General features: G+C 36.4%; 1 protein-coding gene across 1 annotated transcript; it reads right to left on the minus strand.

The window, feature by feature from the left end:
• Positions 1-923: 923 nt before the first annotated feature.
• LOC310889555 (uncharacterized protein) lies at positions 924-18,704 on the minus strand (the record flags this gene model as incomplete). Its single annotated transcript, XM_083817141.1, has 8 exons — positions 924-4,501; positions 7,342-7,434; positions 8,756-8,853; positions 11,052-11,099; positions 13,386-13,520; positions 14,159-14,273; positions 15,482-15,646; positions 18,630-18,704. 8 exons carry the CDS (start codon positions 18,702-18,704, stop codon positions 4,322-4,324), a joined length of 909 nt encoding a protein of 302 aa, XP_083673267.1. The 3' UTR covers positions 924-4,321.
• Positions 18,705-19,725: the final 1,021 nt, after the last annotated feature.

Below are 19,725 nucleotides of genomic sequence, written 5' to 3' on the forward strand. Positions count from 1 at the left end.
ATACACCACAGGGCAGCATTTCAGTTATTTGATCTTATTTGCAGCTCCCTGTAGAACTGTAGAATAACCTGAGTCCAGAGTTGTGTATCAGAGTAAAATAAGATGTTTAAACATACCCTTATGACTTCTTTGAACTGTGGTTTGCATTCATCCAGGAAAGTATTGGTGCTGTGATGAAAGGGCCTAGGGTCTGATCCAGAGATTTTAAGACATTGTCCCTTTCTCCTTCTTTCTTAAAGTGGATGTCTTTCTTCCTTATATCTAAAAGTATATTGACAAAATCTAAAGACGGGCATTGTATAATCACAAATCTTGTTCCAATTCCTACATATTCTTGTGACTTTTTTATTGCAGACAGACAAAATTTCCTTTGCTACAACTTCTGATTCCTGCTTATTGTCCTTTTTCTGCACACCTCGATGGAAATTTCGGTTCTACATTCTCTTGTATCCTGTTCAGCCAGGTGCAGACTTAACCTTCTCATATCCAAGCCTCTCCTCCTTAAATGCTCTCTCGCCCTAGGCATACAGTGCCTCTCCCTTCTCTTTATTCCAGTTTGTACTGGGAAGCCCAAAACTGAACGGAGTGGCCAGATGTGGCCTTGCAAATGCAAAATAGGGAGGAAAAATTCCTTCCCTTGACCTGCTTGACTACAAGTGTACGTCTGCTCGCCCGAAGTCCACTAGATGGTGCTGGAGGATAATGAATTACAGCGAACGGCCTGTCGGTACGTTAACAGCTGCTGTCTTTAGCACAGGAAATTTGGCAGAAAACAATGAAGAAATGAGCTAATAGAGAATCTGCTCATCTGCAGGTGTTCCCAAACGAAGGAATATGAGGATCAGCGTTTAAAAGACAGGAATTTGGCCTGCCTATGATTTCTTCGGTAAGACAAATTATGGACAAATAGACACAAAACCAAGTTGACATTTAAAAAAATCTCTATTAATACAAACATAGTTCAAAATACATGCCACATGTATCTAAAAACAATATGGAAGATAGAATAGTGTTTTGTCACAATAAGTAGAGAAATCTGTGGTATATATACTAATATACTCATTGTAATGGTAATGTCATGAAATCATTTTATCTAAGAAAAAGGGTGACTTCAGACAGGGAATGACTGGAGGGGTACGAACTTTACACCAGAGAAGAGCTATGAGAGAGTCTTTGTCTATTGGTTTATTGTATCGCTAAATAGAAAGAGTAGAATTAATAGAAACGTAGTATTTAATAGATTTCATTTAATATAAAATGGGTAATGAATTACAAGTTTTAGCACTATAGTAGCTGCATTCAAGCTAGGTTGTTATATTTTGTTTAATCTCTAAAAGCGTTCATTAGACTAACAATTTCTAATTTTGATTTCTAGTTCTTTTGGTTACCCATAATGAAGTTGGTATGTAACAGCATTAGACGGGCACACACTTCATGTCTAGCAAGGTTGGGTATCAATCTCCTGCTAGAATATACAACAATTGTTCCTAAACAGACACTTCAATGCAGTGACTCTTTTACCAGTCTTCAGTGTTTTTTCATTGTAAATGACCATTCCTTTCTCCAAGGAGGACAGAACTCTGCTCTTTGGAAAAAACTAGCAAATAGATCCCAGGAAGATGTGGTCACTTCTTTTGCATACATTATTTGGTTAGATTTTCTCAGATTAAATAGCATAAGAATCACTTTCTTTAGAGTTAGTGATGTTCTTTTACAAGTTTTATTCTAACAATTCGCAAATATGGTCAAAATAATAGAGGTCCATGAGACTACATATGAAGAACACTTGCATTAAATTGTTCCCCATCAAATAGAATGCAGTATTTTATTTAGAGAACAGCTTTAGAAGAGAAGAAAAAAATATATATATATATTTCTGTTAATACTGTAATATTTATCATATCTTCAAAGTAAAATTTAAGAATATCAGTACTGTTTTGAAAATAAACTACAAAATTATATTTCATATTCAACTGTTAGACACCTTGTATAAATGTTTTTCATACTATAAAGTGTTAAGCGGCTATATTTCAAAAAACTCACTGGCTTTCATTTCCTATTTCTTTTTAAATAAATCTCATATATGCTTTCCACTTCACAAAATAAAAGCTTATCTGCCACTCATTCAGATTAGTGGGAATTTGAAAATGTCAGTTTACAGATTTTTGTATGTGCAAAATAGGAGTCCAGAAAAGATTAGTATCCATAACCTGTCAATCTGATTTTCTATATACTTTTATAGTTACAGAGCTGTCTGAATTTACTGTTTTCTGGAAAAAAAAAATCAAATGACCTTTTTACCACTTATCTCAAATCTAAAACTTTACAAAACTACCACTGCTACTTTCCACAAGGGCTTCAGAGTGTTAAAAAGTTCCTACTTTTAAGGTAGATGGTAAAGTACAACAATCTGCATGTAACCATAATTTCAGTTAACTACAAAATAGATTCATTGTTCACTGAGATCACACTTACTTTTTTGCTGACGTCAGCAATGATAACGTATTTGCTCAGTATGCTTTGTACACGTTTTATGATGAGTTGTAGTAGTTTAATCAGCATAACATCTGGAGGTCATGTTCTGCAATTGAGTAATCACAATCATCCATTTACTAATTTCCAAGTGTTAGTATCTCAGCTAGTGAAATTATTGTACCTGATAGACAGTTCAATTTATTCTTATATAAAGTAATAGATCATTCTAAAATAGCTTAGTTCTAGTGTAATGTATGCTGCAGTCAATACCTGGCAGTCGATATCTGGGTAGGTTTTTTTTTTTTTTTGTCATTGTTGTTTTTTCCCACCCACTTCAGTGAACACTTAACAGATCCATAAAAATAAGTATTATTTAAGGAATATTCAAAAGCTCTCTTTTGTCCAATCAGCACTGGAAGCAGCAAAAGGATTTTCACTATTTCACTATGAGTATATGAGTCCAGCACTGAAATTCTGCACTGCTATTGACAAAAAAAAAAAAAAAAAAGAAATTGCCTTGCTGTAATGTGCATTGGTATGATTGACTGACATTAGGATTCCTATTTCAGACATTTATCGTCTATTAGAGTTACACATAACAATTCCTGCAATTGTAGTATTGTGTAGATTGTACACTGTTCCACTGCAACTTCTTGGCATAGGTGCGTAGTGCCTATCATTCGTACACATACATTCACAGTATGCATCCATCACAGATGCAGTGCATCAAAGAAAAATGCCACCAAATCACAGTGTGACTACATGTACAGCAGTGGAATACCACATTTTAAACACCTAGTAATCCTGTGCGTAGTTTTGGCTTTATTTCCTCTTGTACTTCAAATGTTTTGTGCCTTGCAGAGTACAGTGTATGAACTTTAAGGGTCAACATCTTTCCTTTCACACTGACAGAGCCCATTACTGCTCCTTCAGTGTCCCTGATGTAAGCACCCAGAGGTTTATTATTATTATTATTATTATTTCTTTAAGTCACTTGGAACACTGAATTACTTTCCAGATGTTGTTATGCCTCTGCTTTGCAGCTGAAAACTTGACGGCATTTCCCCCTAGGACTCAGTTTGTCAGCCAGAATAACTCTTTGCCTGTGTCCACAGGCATCTGTTTTGCCCAGTCAGTTTCACCAGTCCACCGTGACTCCGATGCTCCGTGCTCTCAGGGAGCTGCTCTGCTGCACAGATGCTGAAATTGCAGGGTGGAGTAGGGGCTTACTGCGACCTGCAGAGGCAGACACGTCGCCTGCCAAACCGTAACCTCCTCCTTTGCTCTCCTTTAGGTGAGAGATGCCTTCCTCACTGCCTTCCCACAGTCAGTCAGTCAGTACATGTATGTATGCATTTAATGACTTCCAAGTGTTTTCTTTTCCAGTTCAGGCAAGCTCATAAAAGACATATGTTTTTAAAAAGTAAAACTTTTACAATATAGAAAACTAGCTGCTCTTTATATTCCATGCCTGTGCGCTTTGTATTCCATGACTGTGCATGATTCCTTTTTCTCCTGTCTTTGAGATACGCCCTGTGTGTTTTTCCCCTTCAGGGAGAATTCAGCTCCCTAAAACTATAACTATGCAGGTAAGATATGAAGAGACTAATTATTTAGTATATTTTTCAGACGTCGCCATTCTCTCTTCCTATTATAAGTACAGAAATATGGGATATTGCTCATGCAGAAGGGTGATTCAAGAAATTACCCCCTCCTCCCCCCCCAAAAAAGTGAAAAATAAGGCAAAATGGAAATTAGTTTGTCTCAACCTTTCTTCTTTCCTGTTAAATTATTGTAGGAGCTGTACGGACACTTAGACCACTGAAGGGTAGAAGAAATATTTTCTCTATAAGTATGACACCCTGAAGAAAAAATTTTTCTCTCCATTGGGGTCTTTGTGATCTGGCTTGCGTATATCAAGTGAGTCATCATTCACATGCAGAAAGTAATTTGTGTCTTCATAGCACTGGAATTTCACTGACTCTCCTTCACAATGCATGATGAAAAAGTGATTATCTTCGCTCAGCTATGAAAATACACAAAGTAAAGAACATATGTTATTTTTTAAAGCCTCTAAGTTATGTTAGAAACATTCATATGTTAGAAAAATTCAGGGATATTGCTAGCCTTGTATATTTTGACTATATTTTCCATTTTCTATGATAAATTTTTAGGAAGACCTAATCATTTTGGGACAGATTCTATGGGGACTGTAAACAAAATAATACCTGCCTTCCTCAGAGGACTGACTGCTTCCAGACCCATAGCTGTATTCTCTTGCTTTCCAAAAAGACCAGTACGGTTTTGCTCTGTAATGTACCTGCTACTGGGATAATTTAGGATTTTCATCTGGCTATTTTCTTCTCTCAGACCTTCCAGGTCAGCTGCCACTAGCAACAAAATACAAAGTCACAGTTTCTGTTGCCTATGTTGGAGTGAAATCAGAATATTGCAGTACTGAGTACTCTTAAAAAAAAAAAAAAAAAAAAGGCCTGTTACATACAATTTTCTGTACATCTCAAGTCCACAGTACACCTTCTTTTAAGATCCATCTTTGGGGACCCTCCGAAGCAGGGGAGGACCCTCTGCTCTGCAGTGAGCCGCTGGGGCTGGGTAACCACCGCGTGGCGTACTGTGTGGGCACGTGCTGCGCGAACAGTTTTCTGCTATTACCAGCACAGTGTTTTAATAATTATTGGTTGTGAACTGTTACCCTCCCGATTCAGTTCCCTATCATTATAAGCTGTTACTATAAACCATTATTTGCCGTTACAAGCCGTTACTATTTTATTGCGTTAATAATAGCCTAATTAATAAAGGATCTTTTAGTAAATGTTGATTGTGAGCTGTGTCTCCGTAAGCTTTGGTTACAGAAATGGAAATTGACAACACTGTATGCAACTCTTTCTGATGCTGTAACAGCAGGCACCACAGATTCTCATGTTTCTGGTAATTCTACCAGCAGTCTTCCAAAACTAAACAAAAATTCCACCTTTTGAGACTTATTGTTAAAAGCTAGCAGACAAAATATCACACTGCAACACCACATAGTTTTGTGTTTGCCCATGAGAAGTACTTCCCCACCTCAGTCAACCCCTCCCACACTTCTTTGTCCTGTGGACAATAGAGGCTTAATTAATCACACCAGAAATTATTTCTTGTTCACTGCATTCTTTCTAGAAGGTTTATAAGAATCTCACAATTCAGGCTTGACTATGGTTTTGCCTCTTTGTCTAATCGGATGTGACGCAAGTGCAGGCTACTGATTTCTCCTCACTGAAATGAGTAATGTATTATTTTCTACTTAAAGGCGTCAGCAAGAAACTATGGTGAGTAGTTCACTAGTTTCCTTGTTAGGTTTGTAGCAAATAGGTTCTCAGAATTAATTTTTAATTTTAACGATCTGTTTAAAAACCCACAGTGATGACCAGGTCTTGACAGGCAACAGCTACTTTTTTTTTTGTTTGTTTCTAACTATCCCCCAAAACTGGGATCTATCAAGACTGATCCTTTTCCTATGAACAGCTCTATAGAAAAAAAAAAAGCATATTTCTTATAAAAAGCTTATGATAAAAATTTTAGAAGAATGAAAAATGACTCTGATATTTTTATCATATAAGGAGAGGGGCTAGAAGTTGTCCTAAATTTTCTAAGCCTCATTGCTTTCTGCTTCTAGGTAGAGCCAAAGAAATTTCTGAAAGGTACCTCAGCAGGAACATAAACTGAAGGACCCAGCTGGATTTTCCAGGTTCATAATGCTAGAGACTGGTTAATTAATTATACAATAAATAAATAAATAAATAACAGATGTGTAGCTCATACCTTTGAAAAAACATTACAGAATGACTTCGAGCAAGAAAATCACTATAATTTCAAATTACCAGAATTCCTTTCTGACTTAGGAGAAATGTTAGAAATGATAGAAATATGAGGCTCTGAATTTTAGGTTTTTAATGTTTCGGATCTGATATTATGAAGTTGTGAAAGCCATCTGATCCCAGATAGTTTTAAATGTACTTACTGAAATAGGAAATACTGTCTTTTTAATCAGTCTTGAATAGTATGTTGGCTGGAGCATAACCCTAACAAAAATGATTTTCTCAACATTTTCTCAGTTCTTTATTTTCTGTGGGTTACAGTATCTGTTTAAAACATACCATATAACAATTAAAGTAATTTCCTTCCTGTGCTCACAATGTTTTGTCATTTAGAGAAGAGCTAACAAAATCAAACTTTGGTCACCAAAATGTGTGAAGAATCAACCTGGCTACCTGTATTCAACACACAATAGATTTCTCCAGAATTATATTGGTTTGCTGGTACAGAATTCATTCTGAAAGTACTTCTGGGACTACTTACTTTTAAATTCTAATTTATATTAAATGTTTAGTACTCTATACTTTGTGGTTTTATTAATATAGTAAGTTTTTGACTGATGGATTCACTATTCTTTAAAAACATCATTATTCTTGTAATTTGACTCTGGATCTGCTAATATACTCATAAAAATTTTCTAGATCTTGTCTAAGGAGTTGTACCAGATAAAAACTACTTCGGATCTCCCTGCATTTTACAGAAGCACAATAATGCTGGAAACATATCTCTGTCTTTGATGTTGTAATGTAACCTCAGGTATTTTGCCTGTAGACTGCAGGATGTACTGGTGTACACAAGTCAAGTCAAAAGCAAGGAACGGTTTTTCTTATTTTTCCTTTTCTGAGAAACATACTAAAAATAAGAATGTAAACAACTCATCATTTAACAACTAACAGCAGAACCGCATCTAGTTGCACTTTTTGTACAGCTATGTTTGTATCTACTCTCCCTCGTAAATACGTTCCTATTTGGTTGATCATGATTGTATACCTGTTTGAAGTCAGGATCTTCGTGCTTGCATGTTTTCCTGTTGCGTCTTCTCATTGAAGGATAATCTGGCTCTGAACAACATCCTTTTAAGACCTGTGTTTACAACCACACAGATTGGTTATTTTGTCTTCACATTTTGCACTTTTAATCCATCAAATGTAGTACTAATTCCAAAGAAAACTTCCTTTGTTTACAGAGCCCACTAATGATTAAATTTGTGTTATCTGAGACGTCTAAATTGTTATGTTCTGCGGTCAGTGATCTTTCCAGATTTTTTATGTATTTTGGACACAGTAAATATGTGTCACCTCATTTTCAGAAAAATTGGTTTTAAACATGCCAAGAAAAATAACCTTGTATAATCCAGCACTTTCAAAATAGGTGATTGGGAAGTAAAATCTATTAGGGCTCAACACTCTGTTCTTTCTCTGATTTGGTGAAACACCTTTCAAACAATTTATGAAAAAATAACCTCTGAATCATATAAAATCTTTAAAAATAGTTGTTCTTCTAAGGGCAGTAATGAAAACTCCAGTGAGATAATGTACTGTAAACATAATATATCTTACAGCACACATTTCCCCAGATAATTTCAGGAAACTGACTCTGGAAAGTCCTGAAAAGAAAAATAAATGAAAAATATGAAAGACTTAATCTGAGGAAACATTTAGTGATGCAAGGCCAAGATTAGATAAAGTCATTCTTAATCTCGATATGACTTGTTGAAACAGAGCAGCTTGGACCTTTGCCCTATTTTAGAGGGTGAATTCCGACATAAAGTTCTTCCTCAGACAGATAGTAGTAAAAATGTTTATATATATATATAAAAAGTTATATATTTTACATATATATAAAATGCCTATCACCATATTGATAAACACTCTTTGGAACCACTTTGATGCTTTGATGGCAGGGGTAAGAACAGGAAATTGGCCTGTTAGTACCTTAGCACTTCTGTTTCCAAACAATTTAGAAAAAAAAAGGGGGGGGGGGGGGCACTGTACGAAAATCTACCCTTGCCTGCTCTTTCCACTATAAACAAACCTTTGCAAGAATGTAGAAAATGAGAATGTTCTGACAACAGATGCAAATATTCAGAGCAGGTTAGTACATTCAGCTGTAATTTCTTTTCATCACAAATATTCTTTCATTATCTTGTAACTCAGATTGAGGAAGAGTAAATAATTCCCCTCTTAAACTCATTTCTTTCCATGGCAGAAGTCAGCTATGTAATCCAATTTTTGCAATAGCTTATTTTAAGTTTTTCCGTGGACATCATAGAGGGAGGCAGTCAGAATTTGTGAAATGTGAAATGTGATACGTGATGAAAAATGCATTTGAAAAGGGCTGTCGGGAATTGTTCTCTAGTGGGAAAGAGCACCCACAAGTTACAAATTAAAAAACTAATTCTTACCTTCAGACAGAGCTGCTTTTTACCCTTGCACAACAGGACAAATTCGTTATGCTTTGATCTCTGTGTGAGGACCACCACATTTTTAGAGCATGTTTTTGCTAGAGGAGAACATTGTAATAAAATTTGTATCACTTTGTAAAATGAAGCACAGCTAAAAGTATTTTGTAAATAGACAATATTCAGATTCACTTTACATTGACAGGCATAGGAATAGAAGCAAATATACTCACTTGATACAGATCTCTTCTGCAAACTGTTTAAAATCTATGGCTTTTTGATGATTTAAGTTACTAACAAAATATACTAACCTATATTTTTCTATGTATATTTCTGATTATATATGGAATATCAGATATACATGAATATATATAATATGAATGATGAACACATATGTATTAGTACTTAGACATACATGTAAAGCACATGTTAATATAATACAGGAAATATAGGATTTTTTCTATTTTATCTCCTGTGTGCTTTGTAAATCTTTCCGCTGTCAATGGGTGCAATGGATTTAGTCCCATTGGAAATAATATTGTTTTTTCATCTACAGGAAATAACAGTATATAACACAGTATAATGCTCAGCCTGATAAACTGAAAATAATCATCAGTTTTTGGTACTTTGAAGCCTCAGACCCATGTAAGCAAAAAATAATTAAAGGTACCTCTTGTCAATTAGCATGGTATACAAGAGCATCACCTAGAAGAGCCATTGGTATTAATAACTATCTAGTGATGCCATATCTGACCGCCTTGCAGATTTATTTCAAACAATATTAGCTGTGCTCTTGAAAGTATTTCAAGGGTACAGATTAAGACAAACAAACAAACAAAAAAGTAGCAGTTCATCTATATGCCCACCATTGCAACAACTGAAGACAAATTTAACAGAGGTTAGGTAATTGTTCATTGAAAGTTGCAGTTGAAGATACTTTTTTTTTCTTGTTACCAAGGGTATCTTTCAGCCTTTGAAGTACGTTATGAATAAGCAGAACTTACTCATTCCATCTGGCTGTTTTCGGGTCCCTTGATCCTGTCCCTTATTTTAGTTACCCTAACTTATCCTATCTATAATGCTTTTGTGGAAATTTTTCAAAAAAAATTTGTCTGAGCCAGCTACAGCAAGAAAACAGCATAAAAATCCATATTAAAATCCAGCATAGTGTGCTTTACTGTTTACATATTTATTAATGCATCAGATAAATGTGGTAGAATGCAGGAGGTTTACAAGCCTTCATTTTACCTGTGTTATCAGTTCATATTGTCTCAGCTGCAATTGTCCAGCTTCAGCTGTAGCATGTAAGCGGCACATTAGTGGCAAGAGATATTTCATATCTCAGTCATAACACTGTGCTGACTTAGGGGACTCAAACTTTCCAAATCACCTCTGAAAAATGTGGCAAATGATCTGTCAGGCATGCAATTGCTGGTAAGGAAAGTAAGGAACCTTTCCATGTTTTCAGAAGTGTTGCTTCTACTCTTTGATAGCCTTTGGATGAATTACCTGACCTCTTGGCTTCTAAAACCAGAGTTTCAGGGGCCTTTTTAGACATTCATGCAAATGAAATGTTTTGACATTAATGAAATACAAGATGCCACTTCTTGTTTGGGGTGTCCCTGAAATGCAAAGTGTTGGGATTGAGGTAAATATTGAATGATCAAGATTTTATACTCTTCTCTATAAACCCCCATTTGACTATTGTTCAAGGTACAATCCTGGACCTTGCAGCAGCCCTTTCTGGTTGAAATTGGACTAGATTTGTTTTTTACTGGAATATCTTAGACCAACATATCTTTGTTCCCACTCATTTCTTATGCTTACAATATGAAAGTTCCAAAAAAGCGTCTCCTCTTTCTTCACATCCTTTCTTTTTATTTTCTCTCTCCTGTTAAAATAGGTCTTTTCTAACTAAGAGCCAAATGCCAGCGATATAGCACATATGCTTTTCTTCAAAAAATATTGGTTCCAGCTTATATAAACTCTACTTCCTCATGTACATTTGTCTTCAGTCCAAGACCTTACTCGTAACTTGCTAAGGCATGTTTTGTGGCTTTTAAAATCTCCTCCTGTGGAACACAGGAATTCACAGATCTTTCATTCTTAGCAGCCTGTCTAAATTGTCCGTTGTCTAGCAACCTGATCAAAATGAAAATTTGGTGTTAGATATCACTTCTAATATGATGTATATGAAACATTACTAACTTCTTTTCCTACCTTCAAAGACCCCTTCAAAACCAGACACTAACAAAGAGAATGATATATTTTGCTCCCACATGAGTCATGCAAGTCTTACCACTAACTGCTGGTTCATTGCTTGTGAACATGCTTAACCACGCGATATCTAAAACAGAAGACATTTAACAAAGATTTGGAATTAGACAGTAACATTCTTCAAATTAAAAAAACTTCACTAACAATTTAACGAATTGCTTTAAAGTATCATCTGATAAAGAGTGTGTAATAGCAACTGGCGTCAGACTTCATTTTTTTGCAGGTCTCTGAATTCATGTGATCCTACTAAGACTGTACAGTTAAACTTGTATATATATACCCTGAGGTCTGAATTCTTAGTCTAATAAATGTATTGTTTGATTAATTATCTTTTACAAAAGAGAATTCACCTGCCAAAATAGAGATGAGTAAGGAAACATAAGATATTAAATGCTATCAAAGAGAAGCCCCAGAATTGTTTGGTAACAAATGTGAGGACCCTGACACAAAATAAATCAGACTGGAAAGTAACAGGTAGCCACAGCATGGGTGTTCTGGCTTTTCTCACATCAACCTGAATTAAGTAGTCAGCTCTGTTGAAAGCATTACTCACTTCAGCTCAAAGCCACAAACATGCAGACTAAAGCTGGCTCCTAACAGGATGCCATCTTAACTGCATCATCATGAATGTATGTTTGTGTGTGGTACTTGTGTTTATGACATAGCATTTCCTTTTTTTTTTTTTTTTTTCTCTCTCTAGGAACAGCAGTATCTTCTATATCAGAATCTATTGATATCTATGAACCTACTTACAAATTGCTTCTTCTAAGCAAAACCAATAGAGATTTTGCTTCTGTTCACAAATTAGAAGCACTAATTGTCTGGGTTACTTAAAACTCAATGAAGTTATTATACGTGTAAGAGTCACTTCAAAAGATATCACTTAAATATCTTAGTTATCAGTGTAGCTGTCATTATTCACAATTTAATAGAATAAAAATTATATTAATCTAGTTTACAAATATATCAACCAAGCCTTTCTATGTCTGAAGCATACATATTAAACTTCTAACTCCTGTAAAAAAATGAGTTTCTGTAAGAAAGCTTCAGTAATTTAATAGTTATCCTACAAATTTCTTCTTTTTCCAGTATTTTGGTTAGAAGTATTTTATCTGTTTGTTTTTCTCCCTTCTATCATGTCTTTGGAAAATATATAGCCCTAGGATAACTGCAATTGTTATTTGCCTCTTATTCACCAAAAAAATACCCTCTAATGACGATTTCTTTTATGCTAGTTGTGATAACATTTGGGAAGTCAATTAGAGAAGCCCCACTTGAAATAAGAGAAGAGTTACATGAAAAAATAGAATAATTCTACAAATTCCTAAATTTTATCTATTTTTCTTCATTTTTCCTTGTCTCTGATGGTTATCTTCACAAGGTGCTGCACCTGGGTTGGGGCAACACCAGACATAAGTCCGGACTGGGAGAAGAACTCATTGAGAGCAGCCCTGCAGAAAAGGACTTGGGGGATCTGGTGGACGAAAAGCTCAACATAAGCCAGCAGTGTGTGCTTGCAGCCCAGAAGGCCAACTGCATCCTGGGCTGCATCAACAGAGGGGTGGCCAGCAGGTGGAGGGAGGGGATTGTGCCCCTCTGCTCTGCCCTTGTGAGACCTCACCTGGAGTGCTGTGTCCAGGTCTGGGGCCCCCAACACAAGAAGGATGTGGGGCTGTTATAGTAGGGCCATGAAGATGATCAAGGGGCTGGAGTACCTCTCCTAACAAAGAGAGGCTGAGAGAGCTGGGGATGTTCAGGCTGGAGAAGAGAAGTCTCCAGGGAGACCTCATTGCAGCCTTCCAGTACCTAAAGGGGGCTTAAGAAAAGATGGAGAGTGACTTTTTACATGGTCATATAGCGATAGGACAAGGGGGAATGGTTTTAAACTAAAAGAGGGTAGATATTAGGAAAAAATTATTTATTCAGAGGGTAGTGAGGGACTGGAGCAGGTTGCCCAGAGAAGCTGTGTTCAAGACCAAGTTGGATGAGGACCTGGGCAACCTGATCTAGTGGGCGGCATCCCTACCATGGCAATGGGATTGGAACTAGATGATCCTGAAGGTGCCTTCTTACCCAAGCCATTCTATGATTCTTTCCCTCTAATAACAGGCAAATATCTAGACTTCCCATTAACTCAAATTGGAGTGAACAAAATAATCTTATTTTTGTTTAAGTATAGTATGTACCTACTGTAAAGCAGAATACAAGTCTTCTTATATCACTGTCAATATATTGAGAAATATGCAATAAAGTGTTGTCTCTACTTGCTGATGGACGGAAAACATAATAGTACATTCAACATGTTTTATAGTACTATACATGCATTTGGTGTGGCTTGGTATAAAAAGTACACTACCTTCATGGGACTGTGAATCTTTGGTTGATATTTCATGATGACCATCTTCATCTAAGTCAAAATGCACTGTTTTTGAATCTTCAGTCAGTAAATAGCACTTCACTGTTTTTCGCAGTCTAAACACTGGCAATTTTACTGGCAACAGAAAAATGGTAAAATTTCATAATAAAAATAAATCAAGTGTATTTTTATATCAATCTTTGCTTGATAATTACTGTATATTTTACAGAAAGTAGATTTACCTTAGAACGGTATAAGCAACGTATAATAGAAATTATACAGTGGGCTTAAGCTGCTGTTTTGGAAGCTTGGTGGTGGTGTCAAGAAGGAAAGCAAAGATTTCTTTGCTTAGAAGGTTACCTCAGTGAGAAGATGAGATTTATCCTGAGCCTTCTGCAGAGTTAGCATGTGCAAAAACTTGATCTTGTAAAAGTGGCTTCCAGCTCAAGAGGTGCGTGTAAGCCTGAAGGATGGGGTACAAATAGGGGTTGTGGACAACCTGCAGATAGCTGTGTTGGAAGGAACTAATGGGGAAAGGAGGAATTTGGACAAACAAAAAAAAAGAAAAAAAAAGAAAAAAAGAAAAAAGAGCGGACCTGAGTTAGCAATTGGTTGGTGTAGAGGGGCAGAACAGAGCAATGCTCTGTACAGAAGCCTGCACATGGAGAGAGCAGCAAAGAGCACATGGTTAAGCTATAAGTTTTTGAAATAGGAGAAACAGTTCTGCAGCATGCTGTTTCTAGATTAATTTCCTTCCTTTCATAGGTAAGTACCTGCCTGTCTCCCAAATTTCCACTTTGAAAATTGGATCTGCATACAAACAAGAGTTTTAGGGTCCATCTGTTTACCTAAAATAGCAGCCTTCTGGGCGATACCTGGCATCTCTTGCTGGAAAACAACAACAACAACAAAAACAAACCAACAACCCCCCTCAAAAAAAAAAAAGCCAACAATAACAAGAAAGCCACACCAACTACAACAACAAAAAAAAAAAACAACAGATATTTGTAGGGAAAAGGTGTCAGTAAGGAAGTTGAGCCAACTGGGTGTCCAACACCTCCAGAGTATCACTATAAAGCGTAATTTGGATTATGCTAGACTGAGCATTGTTTTCCTGGAATGTGTTTTCTGCTTACAAATTCATTACAGAATTCAAGACATTCCTGGAACAACACAGACCTCTAGGATAAACAAGTGCTGTAAGACAAACAGTCCTTTCTTGGCCAGAAAACTTAGGCAAGCAAATCAACAGGATACTCAAATGCACTAGCAATGAGATAATACTCTGGAAATGTTTGACCTCACTGAAAGACTTTATTACTCCTTTTATATTGATATAGACCCTCTGAAAAATCTGTTTCAGCAGACATTTTGAAAAATAGAGCTGTTTTGGGGAAGCTTACTTTCTGCCCCGATTAAGCTGCGCAGAAACTCTGCAAGTTCAGTGAACAAAAAAGATAAAGGAAACATCCTTGACACACCCTGACCCAAGTCACACATTCCAGCACTGGCAGGTCTGACACATCCTGTATTGGACCTTTGGCACGCACATGATTGACCCATTCATGGGCAAAGGCCTTCTCTGCACAGGTCTGGCAACCTGGGCTATCAGACCTCCAGAAAAAAGATGGGTTTTTCTAAGAAGCAACAGGACAGCAACTATCATAAGTAATGGAGAAAAAAGTTAAAAACAAAACCAAAAACATTATGATATATCACAACACTTACCTTGTAACAATTATGGTATATTATAAGAACTAGTACAGTACAGAAAATAAAATGGTTGGTAGGCCTGCTATGACATTCACTGTCTTCAACGGATGCATACATGTAGTTTAGAAATTGCCAGTCTGCATTTGGTCATATGAAAATTTTAATATTGCTCCTTTGGGAAGTATTTTTTGCTGGTTGTTTTAAGCCAGCTTTTTTTCTTTCCTTTTTTTTTTTTTTTTTTAAATTCCTTCAGGTATTTTTGTTTTTGAGCTTATTATCTATTAGCTGTTCTAGATACTTGATTTAGTTGAACTCTGCCTTGGGTTGGCATCATTACCTTCCCAAGATTACAACCACACTTTTCAGTCACAGGAAGGAGTTACCTGACTTCTCAGAAGCTGCTGCTGTATTGCACTGCAGAGATTTGCCTTTAGCCAGTTGCCTTCCAGAGGCAAGCACTTCGTACGGCTTTTGGCGGCCTGAGCGGAGCAGCATTGTCGAAATCCTTGAGAAAACCTGATAACCTGAGTTGCCTCACCTTCCCAGTCCTGAAGTAGGAAATAGAATTAGTCACAAAACTTCATAATTCAGTTGAGAAACAGGTTTACAAAGTGTATCGTTCTGATATGTGACATTCAACAGAAGTAAGATAAACTCAATAAATGTGTGATTGCGTGCATGATTCAAGCCTGTGTCCTGAAAGGCAAAAATGGTGTGTTTCCAATGGGGGCGATTCAGGTGATATATCTAAACTTAGGCTAAGATGCATGCATAAAGTTTTGTTAAAGGAGCACATTGTAAAAGACTTCCTCCTAAATAAAATATAAGGAGTTGGACTCGATGATCCTTATGGTTCCTCTCCAGCTCGGGATATTCTATGAGTCTGTGATTCTATAACTAGTTTAGGTGATTACTTTTTGTTTATTATTTATTTATTTACACTTCTCAGTCATAGGAATCTAGCCATAGTTTGCTAGCTGAGTTGAAAAATCACATTCTTTTTCTCCCTCAGAAGTCCTTCAGTTGACAATTATTTTTGAAGCATTCATAAATGATAGAATATGATGCTAACTTCAACACAGTGTAACCCGGCTTTCAGTAAAGACATGCAGATGCAGCCATACTGTAATCTTAAAATGAGATTCAGGAATGAGGACTGGAGTTTGCAGATTTGAGGTGTATATTAGAAATATTCATTCATTAATGATGCAGGTGACTAGAAAAAAATCAATCCCCAACCAGTCATATTTTCAGATTACAAAAGTCTCATTTACAATTTGATCATTTGACTTCAGTGTGTTCTTCATTTTTCAAATGATGCTGCATTTATGACCATATTTACAAAATTCATAGAATCATAGAATTATTAAGTTTGGAAAAGATCTTCAAGATCATCTGGTCCAACCATCACTCTACCACCACTGTCACCCACTAAACCATGTCCCTAAGCACCACGTCCAGCCTTTTCTTAAAAACCCCCAGGGACGGTGATTCCACCACTTCCCTGGGTAACCCATTCCAATGCCTGACCACTCTTTCTGAGAAGAATTAATGCTCTTTAGTTTATGAAGGCTAGATGAGTAAAAGGATAGATATCTAGGCTAGATATCCTAAAGAAAGGTTGCTGACTAAGAATGGGAGCTACATTGACTGATGAACCACCTGGCCAGCTAATAAGTTATACTGAGGACACAGCTTAAAACACTGCATGTCAGAAAAGCTGAGGACAAAACTTTGGTTTGAAAAAAGGGAAACTGGACTTCTTATGTCTAAGCACTCTCCTAAAGTCAACCATTTGTAACAAAGTGCAGATCAAAGAAGACACCTAGCTTCAATTTTTTCCAGTACTCTGGGTGAAAGAACTAAGTGAAGACAATTATAATATTGGCCTTATTCAGCTTTGCACAGAGTAACTGAATATCAGCTAGGTCAGAAAGATCATGGCTCTCGTATGTGTAATAATTTATGAATGAATTTGGGAAGGGGGGTTCTGTCTTCTAGCTTGATTCAGTTCTCTAATGCAGAATTTCACATTAAATATTTATGTGAAATGGTAGAAATGAACGACTTCTTTCACTGGCAATTCTCCTGATACTAATTATGAAGGCTAACTAAGGCTCTTTTTTGCTTTTTGTCCCAGATAAAACTGAATGTTGAATTAGGCTATTGGAAAGTGAAACATCTTTATTGAAAAGAATTAACTTTTTCTAACCTACTAAAGTTGTTTCATTTTTCAAATGTCTGATAACTTGTAGTCGGAAGGTAGAAAGTAAAGGTAGGGTCTTCATCTTGCTGACACTGCTTTATCATTGAAGCAGGCTAATCAAAAGAGAAGACTCTGATTTTGTGCAAAGACCTAACCGGGACCTGACCTCTGCAAACTTCTAACCAAATCAGGCTCTACAGAGTATGTGGGAAATAATACTAGCTTTTGGATCTTGAGAGACGTTAGTGTGCGAGGTGTTCAGCATTAATAAAGCATTGAGACTTAGACCTGGGGATCCTCAAAAACAGGCATTTAATCCCTTATTGAACATTTCTGAGGAAAATATAAGTACAATTCTATTTGGCTGCAGTTGATCAGAATTCAGAAGATCCAAATTCCTGATTTTTGTATCTAGTGAAGCAGTCAGGGAATTGTCTTCCCCTGTTTCTGCCCTTCATATACCACAGTTACTAATGCTACCTTATGTTCAGTTAGTCCTAAATGATTAATGAAGTGAAAATTATTTTTATAGAGAACCAATATGGTATCATGCAAACCCCCAAGATTCAGAGTCCTGCGTCTGTGTTATTTATACCCACCATCTCTGTAAGAAAAGAAAGATGATTACAAGCTAGGACCCTGAGGAGGGCAGGGCTGTTCCAAGAAATGTTCAAAAGCATTTCTAGTAAGTGCACAAATTCTTAGAAAACTATCTTAGAAAAGTTTTGAACTTAGGAATAACTTTTCTAAGTTCTGAAGGACTGTACATAAGTTCAGTTATTTTGGGCTATTTTAACCAGCAGACACATCTAAAATGGAGAAAATATAAATGCTTATGTTAGACCTTCATGTTTGTTAGCTCTCTAGAAAAAATACAGCTCTCTACAGTAAATTAAAAACACACACTTCCAAGCTTCCTTAGTTTGAATTTCCTCACGTGACCCCTAAGATTGTGTGCAATATAAACACTCCCATTCTGATACCTTTCCTCTCCCACCATGTTCTTAGGTACATGTCACCTGCTCCTGCTTTTTACATTTTTACTTACAGTTGTTACTGTTGCGTGTTTCTCCCTGTGTCTGTTTCTTTGTTTTAATGTCTTTTCATGCCAATTTCTTCAGCTCATTTCTCTTCCTCTTCTGTAAGGTATATGCAGCTCGAAGAATGCTAGAAAGAACAGCATAGTGTTCTTGGCTGCAGACCTGGTTAATCACTGTTTGTTTTGGAGATTTCTGTTTCTTTCATTTTGTTTCACATCTATGCTAAGTGCAAGGGAAGTGGAAAAGTTGAGCTCTGGCTCTTTACACTGCTAAAATCAGATATACCTGAGTACACTGCTGGTCAGTTGTAACAAGATCACCCTGAAAGCATACAAGGTCAGAAAATTTTTCCTGTTCCATAGATCATATCAATTTATTTACATGAAAGCAGCAGAGAAAATCTGTTTTTTATATATATACATATACATATATAAAATCTGTATAACTTTTTTTGTTCCCTTAGTGCTCTCTTTTGTTCTTAGCCTTTATTCACTCTTCCAGCTGTCCCAGACACTTCTCAGTACATATAAACAGAACTTTAAAAATGTGGAGTTCATTCACACAGCAGTATGATCCATATATTATCCCATTCTGTATTGGTACATTCACAGCAAGCTATCTCTAAAAGATCAGATCTGTCTTTATTGAGTGTACTGGGTTGCAGCTGACAGTCCTGCTTCCAAACAATATAAGTAACTCCTCAAAGAGTCTTACATGTTCACAGTAGATTAAAAGGAACTGCTGCCATCCCATATAGCTAATAAATAACAGGATCATCATTTCTTTCAAATCATCCAGTCTTAAAAAAAATCTACAGACTATAAACTAGATATAGGAATATATGAAATAAGACGTAAAGTAGACTAAAGGAAGAGCCCTCAGAAGAAAAATTTAAAGTCAACTGAAAAAAAATCTGTATTTGCTGGACTCTAAACAAGCAGCATGATAAATAAATTCTTAATTTGAAGCACTGGAACCCATTTAAAAATCAGCTGCAATCTTCCACTCTTGCTTACCTTGCTGTGCCTGCTACCGTCTCTGTTGGGATACTTCCACCCAGCTGAATGCTAGAAGCAGCTCCGCTACAGCCAATTTATTGCCTGAACACATGGCAGGAAGCCAAACCTCATAATAAAAGAGAAGTCTGACGTAGACCCAATCTTTTAGATCTTTACATCCACTCAATTAAATCAATATTTTTTCTGTCTTTCACTGGAGAGGTAATTCTAGGACTCTGGAAAACAGCAAAAACAAATTTTTAAACTTTTATTTCTTTAAGGTGCTGTAGAAGCTGTCTTTGCTGAAACTTCATGCAATTTTTTAGCCAGTATTTCTGCATAGTGCTTGAATATCTCCATAAACACTGTTCAGATGTTCTATG

This window comes from Anser anser (genome assembly GCF_964211835.1).
Source record: "Anser anser genome assembly, chromosome: Z".
In the NCBI taxonomy this organism is placed as follows: Eukaryota; Metazoa; Chordata; class Aves; order Anseriformes; family Anatidae; genus Anser; species Anser anser.